The 12,319-nt window shown below is 34.2% G+C and overlaps 1 protein-coding gene across 2 annotated transcripts in view; it reads right to left on the reverse strand.

The window, feature by feature from the left end:
* LOC127421442 (cytosolic arginine sensor for mTORC1 subunit 2-like) overlaps positions 1-12,319 on the reverse strand; it is a 57,680-nt gene that overhangs the window by 27,210 nt on the left and 18,151 nt on the right. For both annotated transcript variants that reach the window (XM_051664495.1, XM_051664492.1), the window contains exon 3: positions 6,930-7,123. In XM_051664495.1, the coding sequence (XP_051520455.1) occupies positions 6,930-7,123 (194 nt within the window). The remainder of the gene's footprint in view (positions 1-6,929; positions 7,124-12,319) is intronic.

Consider the following 12,319-nt stretch of genomic DNA (forward strand, 5'->3'; position numbering starts at 1 on the left):
AGTTTTATATTAGTCGAATGTTTTAGTTTTATATTAGTCAAATGTTTTAGTTTTATAATACTAATCAATTTTGTAGTTTTAGTTTTATAATACTAATCAATTTTGTAGTTTTAGTTTTATAATACTAATCAATTTTGTAGTTTTAGTTTTATATTAGTCAAATGTTTTAGTTTTATATTAGTCAATTGTTTTAGTTTTATAATACTAATCAATTTTGTAGTTTTAGTTTTATAATACTAATCAATTTTGTAGTTTTAGTTTTGTATTAGTCAAATGTTTTAGTTTTATAATACTAATCAATTTTGTAGTTTTAGTTTTATATTAGTCAAATGTTTTAGTTTTATATTAGTCAAATGTTTTAGTTTTATAATACTAATCAATTTTGTAGTTTTAGTTTTATAATACTAATCAATTTTGTAGTTTTAGTTTTATATTAGCCAAATGTTTTAGTTTTATAATACTAATCAATTTTGTAGTTTTAGTTTTATATTAGTCAAATGTTTTAGTTTTATAATACTAATCAATTTTGTAGTTTTAGTTGTATAATACTAATCATTTTTGTAGTTTTAGTTTTATAATACTAATCAATTTTGTAGTTTTAGTTTTATATTAGTCGAATGTTTTAGTTTTATATTAGTCAAATGTTTTAGTTTTATAATACTAATCAATTTTGTAGTTTTAGTTTTATATTAGTCAAATGTTTTAGTTTTATAATACTAATCAATTTTGTAGTTTTAGTTTTATAATACTAATCAATTTTGTAGTTTTAGTTTTATATTAGTCAAATGTTTTAGTTTTATATTAGTCAAATGTTTTAGTTTTATATTAGTCAAATGTTTTAGTTTTATAATACTAATCAATTTTGTAGTTTTAGTTTTATAATACTAATCAATTTTGTAGTTTTAGTTTTATATTAGTCAAATGTTTTAGTTTTATAATACTAATCAATTTTGTAGTTTTAGTTTTATATTAGTCAAATGTTTTAGTTTTATAATACTAATCAATTTTGTAGTTTTAGTTTTATATTAGTCAAATGTTTTAGTTTTATAATACTAATCAATTTTGTAGTTTTAGTTTTATAATACTAATCAATTTTGTAGTTTTAGTTTTATAATACTAATCAATTTTGTAGTTTTAGTTTTATATTAGTCGAATGTTTTAGTTTTATATTAGTCAAATGTTTTAGTTTTATAATACTAATCAATTTTGTAGTTTTAGTTGTATTAGTCGAATGTTTTAGTTTTATATTAGTCAAATGTTTTAGTTTTATAATACTAATCAATTTTGTAGTTTTAGTTTTATAATACTAATAAATTTTGTAGTTTTAGTTTTATATTAGTCAAATGTTTTAGTTTTATAATACTAATCAATTTTGTAGTTTTAGTTTTATATTAGTCAAATGTTTTAGTTTTATAATACTAATCAATTTTGTAGTTTTAGTTTTATAATACTAATCAATTTTGTAGTTTTAGTTTTATATTAGTCAAATGTTTTATTTTTATAATACTAATCAGTTTTGTAGTTTTAGTTTTATATTAGTCAAATGTTTTAGTTTTATAATACTAATCAGTTTTGTAGTTTTAGTTTATTATACTATAGATGATTTTCTTGTTGCAGTTTAGTTTATTATACTACAGTCTAATTTGTACTTTTAGTTTTATACAATAGTTGATTTTATACTTTGTTTTATACTAAGTATATTAGATATATATTCATTCTAATCCTTGTGAAAATCTGGCAGATGCCTTTTTTTTTCAAATTTCTGAGATAAAAATTTGGATGGCTCAAAATTGTCTTTGTCTTAACAGTAATAAGACAGAGGTTATGCTTATTGGATCTCCTCACCAGCTGAAAAATCTGGGTATTATATTTGACGCAAATTTGTCATTTGATCCACATGCAAAAAATACTGTTAAAACATAATTTTATCATCTCAGAAACATTGCAAAGCTGCGCCCTATGTTATCATTCTCTGTGGCTGAAAAGCTGATCAATACTTTTGTTTTCTCTCACACTGATTATTGCAATGCTCTCCTTGCCGGAGTCTCAAAATCTACATTAAATAAATTGCAATGTGTGCAAAACACGGCTGCCAGAATCCTGACTAGGGCCAGGGCAAGTGATTACATCACTCCTACCTTGGAATCCTTGCACTGGCTCCCTGTCAGGTTTCATGTTGATTTTAAAATTCTTATGCTTACCTACAAGGCTTTGCATGGTTTGGTTCCCCAATATTTGTCTGAGCTTTTAACCACGTACACACCAAAGCGCGATCTCCGCTCCTCTAAATCTGTTTTTTTTTAACTGCTCCTCAGACTCGTTTATGCTTTATGGGTGACAGGACATTCTCTTCTCATGCTCCGAAACTATGGAACTCTCTACCCTCAGAACTTAGAGAAGTTCAGTCTTTTAGTGAGTTTAAATCATGTCTTAAAATTTATTTATTCCAGGAGGCTTTTAATTGATACTATTATATTCAATTAATTTAATACTATCATTTTATTTACTGTGTTTTATCATTAGTTGTTTTGAGATGCAGGTTTTATCCATTTGTATTAAGCTCTATATTTTTATATTTTATTTTTTCCTTTCTATGTAAAGCGCTTTGAGAGGTTTCTTTAAAGGCGCTATATAAAATAGTTTATTATTATTATTATTACTACTATAGATTTAGCAGTTTATTTAGTTTTATACTAGTTAATTTTGTGCTTTTAGTTTTATATTAGTCAATTTTCTAGTTATTTTGTTTATTATATTAAGGTCAATTTTGTAGTTTTAGTTCATTATATTGTAGTTGTAGTTTATAATACTATAGTTGATTTTTTAGTTTATTTAGCATTTATGTTTGCTAGTTTATTTATTTTTAATGCATATCTCTGAAGGCATTTATGAATGCATATTATGCACATACAAAGAATATGCATAGATTATAAAAAAACTCAACACATGAAAACAGCATGAGTGTTCAATAAAACTCAATTACAGAAACACAAACAAGTAGAAACCCGGGAATTATTTCTTCTGTAACCAAAACCAGCTGACTCAAACACAATCACCAATGAAGTACATTTGTATTTCAAACACCACTACCAAATTCAGAATACATTACAGTGAAAACAATACATAAGGATATCTTAAGTAACCAATTAAGCTGAATTCAGAGTGCTCCAGTGAGGACCGACTGGATGCAGTAAAAAAAACAGAGTGCAACATTTTAAGGGTAACTATCCATGGATATACTGTTTCTGTAGTATATTTTACAAGCTTATAAAAGCTCCAAAGAATTTAAGCATTCTCAATGATAAGGATCTAACTGTGAGCTCAACTCAAGAGAAAGCTACATACAGTTAAAGTTGATGTGTGTAAATGTTATAATACTTTCTCCTATCCCAACTTAATTTCCAGTGACAACTAGAAGTCATTCGGTGGATGATTCTTCTGAAAAGTGTAAACACTGTGGCTCTATGGTGCAATCAAAACATTGCTTATTTGAGCATTCTAACCAGCATGACAGCAATATATTGATACAAATAATGGTGTGGCAGAACTACCTGTGTGTCCAACCAATGAGAGACATGTAATGTTCGGGAATTATTATTTTTTACAATTATGTGCTAGTGGCACAGAAAAAACTTTTCTGTGAAAAAGTTACTCTGAAATGTAATTCAGAGCACAGAAATAACAAAAATGCAAGCCATTGCAAGGACCAGACACCTTAAAGCAATCAACAGATCCTCTAGAATACAATATCCTCTTTCACTTTTTTTATTTTTTTTTTTATTAATCCAAATGTAGAAGTCATCTGTGTTCTCCAGGGCTGATGGGCCAATACAGAAAAGCATTTAAGAGCTGCTCTTAAAAGTAACCAGGTCAGGAAGATGAAAAACAAATCTCTCTTGTGGCCCAGCACAGGAGGCAGGTCATCTCCTCTCTTCCTATAAAGCTCTTGTGATTATTTCTCAGGCTGGGAGCAGCTGGTGTGGAACGTGAACTTTCCGGTAAATTCCAGCAAGCGGCTGCTGATCCAAAGGCTTTATCCTCTTTACATAACAACACCCAGATTAACATCACTCCCACATTTCTTGTTATTTTCATAAACAGGCTCTTGTGACTGTGCAGCCACACACAGACAATGTAAATGTGCTGAGATGACAGCAACTCGCAGTGGTTCAAGTGAATCAGTTGGTTTAGGAAAGGAGAAATTATAATTGATGAGTTTGATCTTGTAATAGCAATAACCCATATTCCATGTCTTATATGAAATTACATTCATCACAAGCATTTGTTTCAGCTTGAAATGTGGGCTAGAGAAATTTATTTTATTAACCACTGATAAGATATTCACAAGTCTTGATTTTTTTTAAATTTATTTAATCTGCAATGTATCTGCAATACACTGGTAGATGTTTGTCTTAATGTCTTAATGTTCAAGGTATAGAGAGTCTTGACTACCATCTTTTTCTAGATCCTTGTGTCAGCATTTCTTGTTTATTTGTATGTGCATTCATATCACTTCCTATAGTTTACTAAATGCAGAAGCAGGTAATTTAAATAAGCTCAAACTTTAAAACTGCCATTTCTCAGTGTGGTCAGAGCCACATCTGAGGCACCGTACTGGACATAAGAGACTGAAACTGATCCTGCACGATTATAATATCCTAACTTATATAATAGTACAATTACACTATCTGCTGTGCATTGATACATTTTTTAAAAGTTATGCACCCTCCACACTACACATGTTCACAACATACGATGACAGCTCGAAATCTCTACTGCAGATCTGCTACAACGATGTGAAACTTTACATTCGGGTGTCTTTTTCTGACTGTTTGTCATGTTGCAATGTGTACTGTGTGAAGACGCTTACAAAAGGATAGAAACACCAGTCACAGCTCAAACTTACTGGACTGACAAAGTCTTTTAACACTTTCATATAACACACTGGAAAGGAACTTGATACTGAAAACAGTGCTTAAGTCTTAAATGCAAAAACAAGCATGAAAACAATATTGATGACAACAACAACATTTTCATTAGGTCTATTACACAAGTTTTTTTGCAGGTTGTTCCGTTTACTTAATTAAAATGAATTAAAGCAACACAATTCTAGAACATTGTCAACTTGAATTCATTGCATTCTATCCAATAAAATGTTTTAAATTTAAGTTTACTTAATACATTTGTATTAGGACTACATGAATACTTTTTGTAGCATTGATGAAACTGAGCAGGGGATTTCCTTTTCCAGCATGCTTTGCATGTGACTGGATGGGGTGAACAAATGTTGAAATTAAGTTTTATTTTATGCATTTTTGAGCAAGATGAGAATATGAGGAGATTTGTTCATATTTATTGTTCTGTTATATTGGTATTTAAAAAGAGTGCCTGTTAGGCTGGAGTTTTGGGGGTTACCATTGTGGTAATATTGGCGCTTGTGCTTAGGTTGAGGATGGACTTTCACGTTCAAGTGATGATTGATTTGAGTGCTGCTTAGCTCCAGAAGCAGTTGCTATCAAATTGACAGTGCAACAGTTTTACACTTGCTCACCTGGCATATAATAATGATTAATAAAATAAAGTTGGACAAACATAAGAAAATTAGGGTTAGGGTTAAACATTATTAAATTGAGTTTGACTAACCTAATAAAGTTGAGTTAAAACTATTATAGTACGTTAATTTGATTAAATGATGTTTGCTCAATGAAAATGACAATATGAATGAACAAACTTAAATTGCTTGCAAAATCTTTCTCAAATTCAATTAAGTAAGGGTAATGACCTCATTTAAGACTCTTTAATAGGGATGTCATAATTGATCGGCGTTATTTTATCTATATATTTTTGAGGCACCGATATATTAAAATTAGCCGACATTTAAATTAAAAGGCTAATTTGAGTGCTTTCCAATTCATGCAATTGACCTTTTGTTTAATAATATGGCGTAATGGCATTGGGAGACCACAAGAGGCTGATATAATATTTACTGAAGCCGGTTGCGGTCACAATCACACACACAGGATGGGCTGATGTGGTGCAGCAGATGGTAATCCAAAGGTTTTTGTACTTCTTCAAGAATGAACAGTGATGTTGATGAGTTTGCAGGTTAGTGTATGAAACTGGTGTAACTGCGCAAACTGAACAATTAGAAATGGTGACATTTATTATGCAATTTCTCTGTATGTAGCCTTGAACAGATCTTTCATTCAAGCTGTCAAACCACAAAACAACATACTTGTAACTGAAAATACATTGTGTAGGCTATATGAAAGATGCATATACACAATATATCAACCAGTGATGGCTAGAGTAAATAATCTTTGTCCCTTGACAATGATTTGGGTCAAATTTAATGAAACTATGCGAGTTGCGCTCCATGGCGCTGCAGAATTTTGACACAGAACGTTGCAGGTGTGTGCATACCTCCGTAGAAAATAATTTTTTAATTTTAGAACACTTCATGTCGTCCACCAGACATGCCCAGTGTCCCTTTAATTTGCCCTGCTGCTCACACTTTACCAAAGTTGTGTTGAGAATTTTTTTTGAAAAGACAAAGACTATTGTGCAACAAGCAGCCCTATTTATATCTGAAATGTATTTTTGACGGAGGAGTTAGATCAGACAGTAAAGGAAAAGCAGCCAACAAGTGGTAAGCATATGTGGGAGCTCCTTCAGTACTGCATCTCAATTGGATACCTCATGAAGTTGGTTGAGAGAATAAAAAAAAAAAAAAAAAAAATTTAAATAATATATTTTTGGTCACTACATAATACCTACAATTGTATTTATGTTATTTCATAGTATTGATTACTTTCCTATTACTCTAAAATGTGGAAATAGTAAAAAATACAAATAGGTAGGTGTAGGTGTGTCCAAACTTTTGACTGATAGTGTAAATGTCCTCTGCTCTAAGTATCTGTGACACTCACCAGTATAAAATCAGTCTGGTAGGTGGACAGCATGAAAACAGAGATGTTGTGGTCGGCCAGTGGGGCGATGACCGATTTCGCTATTTTTGTGACTCCAATTGGCTGAGAACTGGTGGAGCTCCCGCCCCCTGACACCACATTGAGAGCTAACCACGTCGCATCTGCCACACTGAGATACTCTGACTCTGGCAGCTCTGAAAAGAAAAACAAAAGAGAGAAGAGTATCAAATGAGAGCGGCACAGGAGAAATGAATGTGACACTCTTACTCTTCAGGAACAATTAAGTCATTTATCATGTTGCATGTTCATCAATGGCCTGATGAACTGATGAGGGTCTGATTTGTTGAAAGGATGATATGGCACGCTGAGTATGCTGTAATTTATCTTTCAACCTGTCTAAATGTCTGACCTTGCACAGGTACTTTATGGGGAAACGGCTTTAAAACGGCATGTGAAATAGTAAGTGTTGGAGACTGTCTGCATCTATTGCAGGTGTCACTTCGATCCGGGTATATCTTTGCTAATCTGGTGTTGGTGTAATGTACTCTATGCAGGATCTTGCATTGTACCAAACCATATTGAGCACATATAGATGAAGAGTGCACTAAATCAAGTATGAAATCCCACTCTACTTCCGATATGGCCACTCCCAGCTCCTGCTCCCAGGTGTTCTTAAGAGATACAGTGGGGTCTGGATTTAATTAATCTATGGATTCATAAATGACAGATTAACCCTTTTCTGTCTGGATTGTAAGAGAGAAGGGAGTTCATTTTAGAATCAGGAGGGAAATTAGGAAATTGAGGGAATAGGTTTTGTACAAAATGCCAGATCTGAAAGAAATGAAAAAGGTGAGTGTTAGGAAGATCATATTTATCTGATAATTCTGAAAAAGATAAAAAAATATTCCTTTATCATAAAGGTCCTTGATGGTACTAAGACCCCTAGAATTCCAGTCATGAAAAACTGGGTCCGAACATGATGGCTGAAAAGAATAACGGTTCAAGATAGGAGCCAAAACTGATAGTCTAATCAACCCGAAATGCTTCCTAAATTGGACCCATACTTTAAGAGTACTGGTAACCACTAAACTGTCTGAAACATCTTTGGTAGTTATAGGAAGCTGGGAGCAAATCACTGAATGAAGGGAATATTTTCTGGATGACATTTCCATTTGGACCCAAATAGGACATTCAGTGGCACCTGAGGAACCAATCCAATAAAGAAGTTTATTAATATTGCAGGCCCAATAGTATTGTTGGAAATTAGGTAGGGCAAGGCCCCCCTTAGACTTTGGAAGTTGGAGAACCACTCTCTTAATGCGTGCACACTTATTGCCACACGCAAAAAAATAATAAAAAAAGAACTTATCCGATTTAAAGTGGCAAAAAAGACTTGTTAATAAGTGTTGGTTTATGTTGAAAAAGGTATAAAAATGTAGGCAAAATATACATTTTAACCAAATTAACATGGTCTATTAACGATATTGGGAGAGAAGACTCTCTCTCTATATCTGATTTACAGACATCAAGCAAGGAGTGAATGTTTTTGCGAAGATTGCTGTGAATGACTTATTAATAAATACACCTAAATATCTGAACCCCTCCTGAGCCCAACTGAGGGGAAAAAGATGCTGAGAAAGCTTCTCAGCTGGTAGATTGATGGGGAGCAATTCACTTTTTTGAAGGTTCAATTTATAACTAGAAAATTAGCCAAATAAATCACAAATATTAAGGACTGATGGTAACAAAGAAATAGGGTTGGCTATGTATAAAATAAGATCGTCTGCGTAAAGGGAGAGTTTATGGGTGATTCCAAACCGAGTAATGCCCTCAAACTTCCCCTCGCTACATAGCCAGATGGCCAGTGGCTCAATAGCAAGAGCAAATAGTAAAGGCGAAAGAGGGCAGCCTTGGCACATGCCTCGATGGAGTGGAAAGGGTTTAGAATGTGTTGCATTAGCATGCACAGATGCGACAGGGATAGAATATAATAACCAAATCCATGATATAAAATTGGAACCGAAACCAAACTTTTTAAATGAAAAACAGATACTTCCACTCGACCCTGTCAAAAGCTTTCTCAGCATCAAAGGACAGAACAACAACAGCAGTGTCAGAGCTGGGGGAGAGGATGATATTAAGAAGCCTTCTAGTGTTATAGAAAGTGTCTCCCAATCATGAAAACTGTCTAGTCAGAGGAGATTATGGCAGGCAACACTTGCTGAAGACGATGAGCGAGGTCCTTAGACAGAATTTTAAAAACCACATTTAACGGAGATATTGGCCTGTAACTACTACAAAGTAGAGGATCCTTATCTTTCTTAAGTAACAATGAAATGGATGCCTCTGACATGGTTGATGGGAGCTGACCTGACAGAAAAGGCCTCAATATATACTCTAGCACAGAGGAAAAGGCCTTGTAAAATTCAACGGTAAAACCATCACGGCCAGGGGATTTGCCGCTCTGAAGGGAATGACTTGCCTCTTGCACCTCTGCAATAGATACAGGCTTACCCAGATCATGTGTAGGGCCATCATTAACACTAGGGTATATTAGCTGATCAAGAGGGTTTGGACCATTCCAAATCTTTGAACTGTATTCTGAGGAGTATTTTGAAAAAAATCCAATTAATTTCCTCAGGGTCAGAAACTATGCCACCCATATGCGAGTTAATTTTAGGGATCAGTCTGGATGCATGAACTGCTCGGGTTTGAATACAAGTACTCTGCCAGATTTTTCACCAAATTCAAAAAAACACTGCCTAGTGTTCAACAGTTGCTTTTCAACGTTATGGGTTACAAGTTGTAAGTTATATTCCAAATTAAGTTGAAGATGTTTTTTTATAAATTGTGGGTGAAGGGGCCAAAGAATATTGAGAGTCCAGTTTAGAAAGTTGGTAAGATATTTCTGCCATCTTGGAGGTCTCAGTTCTCTTCATATGACAGATGAATGCAATTACTTATCCACGTGTATATATAGGCCTCCCAAAGAGTAGAAGTGTCATTAGTTTCAACATACATTTTTATATGGGATGTAAGAAAATCTTTGAACTTGTTATCAGACAGCAAATGTGAACTAAATCTCCATTGTTTAAAAAAGGTTCTAGCTTGTGGAAACCTTAAATCTAAAGATGTGGGGGCATGATCGGAGATAACTATGCAATGATATTCACAGGAATTGACAGAGTGCATCAGTCTATTATCTAATAAAACAAAAAACATCCAAGAGTATATATGGTGAACGTGTGAGAAGAGAAACCTAGACCTCCGGGGATCTGACAGGCCCATCCGTTTAGTATAAGACTCTAAATGTCTAGCAGAGTTTGATAAAGTGGTATGTTTTGAAGAAGATCTACCAAGTACTGTGTACATATAATTATATTGTGACTATCAAGATTAGGAAGTGCAGAGAAAACAATTGGAAAATAATGTGTCGTCATCCCAGTTAGGACCATATATGCATGCCAACACAACCGAAACAGTCTGCAAAATGCCCTATACAATCACATAATGACCATTTTGGTCTGAGACCACTGTTCCAGGCCCAAAAGCAATGTCTCCATGTATAAGAATCGCTGCCCCTCTTGCCCTCCCAGAGAACATAGAATGGAAACAGTGACCAACCCATGTTCCCTTAATATGAGAAACATCTGAAGTGCGACGATGAGTTTCCTGCAAGAAAATAATGCCTCCTTTAAGGAGCTGTAAATGTGCAAGAACTTTCTTGGTCTTAGTGATGGTATTCATGCCTTTTACATTCCAAGAGATAAAACGGATATTTGTACTGGCTCTATTGTACTACCAGCCATCTAGATAGTGTCTTATATAAATATTGCAGTTCCCTGATCCAAGAAATATCATCCTGAGAGAGAGAGAGAAGGAATAAAAGCAGAAAATAAAAAACAAAAAAACAAAAAACAAACACTTAACAACAACAGTAACAGTGAAACAAATTATCTACCCCCCCACACACCCTCCCTTTAAATGAACATGGAACTCACATATCTCTCCAGTTACCTTGTTTCCTTTCTTTGAGTCTAGCCTCAAACCCCATATCCATTTTCCCAGCAATACAGTGAAACCCCAGCAATGAAGACAAGTAATGAGATATTTTGGAGTTAAAACAATTAGTGATAGACATGTGAATAAATACTACAAAAATTAACATTAAAATAAATAGACGCATTAACAGCACCCCGGATGAAACTCGTATCAATAAAAATAAGCATAGTTAAAGGCTAGTCAGCTTATTCTTACAATCAAAGAGAATTAGGGCGAGTTTAAACAAATCAGTGGTCTGAACCATATTCACTGTAACAAAGCTGAACGGAAGTGCATTTCTAAACAAAAATAACCTTGATCTGCATGAAATCAATACAACCCTCCTGGTTTTCAAATTTAGTAACTCAAAGTAACTTTAGTAAGTCAAAGACAGACCTAAATAAGATGACGAGAAGTCCGTCAGATCGCTCCAATCATATTCATGGCTCCAATAACAACAGTGTCAGTCAACGGTTCAGGTTACTAGGAGACATCGCGTTGAGATGCCAAATAATGTTTGCTTTCTTCCGCTGAAGTGAACCACTTCTTATTTCCATCTCTAGTCGTTATGTGAAGCCTGGCCGGGTACAAAAGAGCCGGTTTGAGTCCATGTTTATACATCTTGGTCATGACATCGTGGTATTGGGCCCGCTGCTCCAAAACCTTGGGGCTGTCGTCCTTGTAAATGGCTATAGGTTTCCCTTGAAACTGCAGATCCCCTAATTTTTTGCCATCCTCCTGGATGAATTTATCCTTAATTTGATACCGATGAAAGTGGACTAAGACCGCTATTGGCCTTTTGCCTGGTTTGGGTTTAGCGGTAAGGAATCTGTGTGCACAGTCAAGCTCCGGGGGAGAAGACAGCACTTGTAATAACTCCGGATTGGACTCAAGCGTGGTAAGTCTGATTCCATGGTCAGAAATGGTGGTCTGCACACAGTCAAGCTTCACCTCCAAAGATAAAATTGCGGCCCTGAACTCGGCCACCAGAGCTGCTCTATGCTCCTCCAACAGGCCTGTTAGTGCCATCATGGTCACTTCGTTTGGCGTGGCGGGTGACTCGGCTCTCATATTGGCTACTTTCTTGGATGCTTTCGCTGATTTATTAGCCATCTTTGATGGATGCTGCTGTTATAAGTCGTCTTGTTCCTTTAGTGATGCATCACAAAAAATGAGCGGGGTAAATAGCGAAATAAACTAAACCAAAGTGGGGAAAAGAGGCAGAAATGTCTAGTCCATTGCACTTCCTTCCACCAAAAATCTTAACTACATTTTTTTGTAGTCTGGAAGCATCGCAGTTGTTTTCAAAACAGAATAGCTTTTTCAGTAACCAGCTACTTTTAACAAGT

Source organism: Myxocyprinus asiaticus, chromosome 3 (assembly GCF_019703515.2).
Source record: "Myxocyprinus asiaticus isolate MX2 ecotype Aquarium Trade chromosome 3, UBuf_Myxa_2, whole genome shotgun sequence".
In the NCBI taxonomy this organism is placed as follows: Eukaryota; Metazoa; Chordata; class Actinopteri; order Cypriniformes; family Catostomidae; genus Myxocyprinus; species Myxocyprinus asiaticus.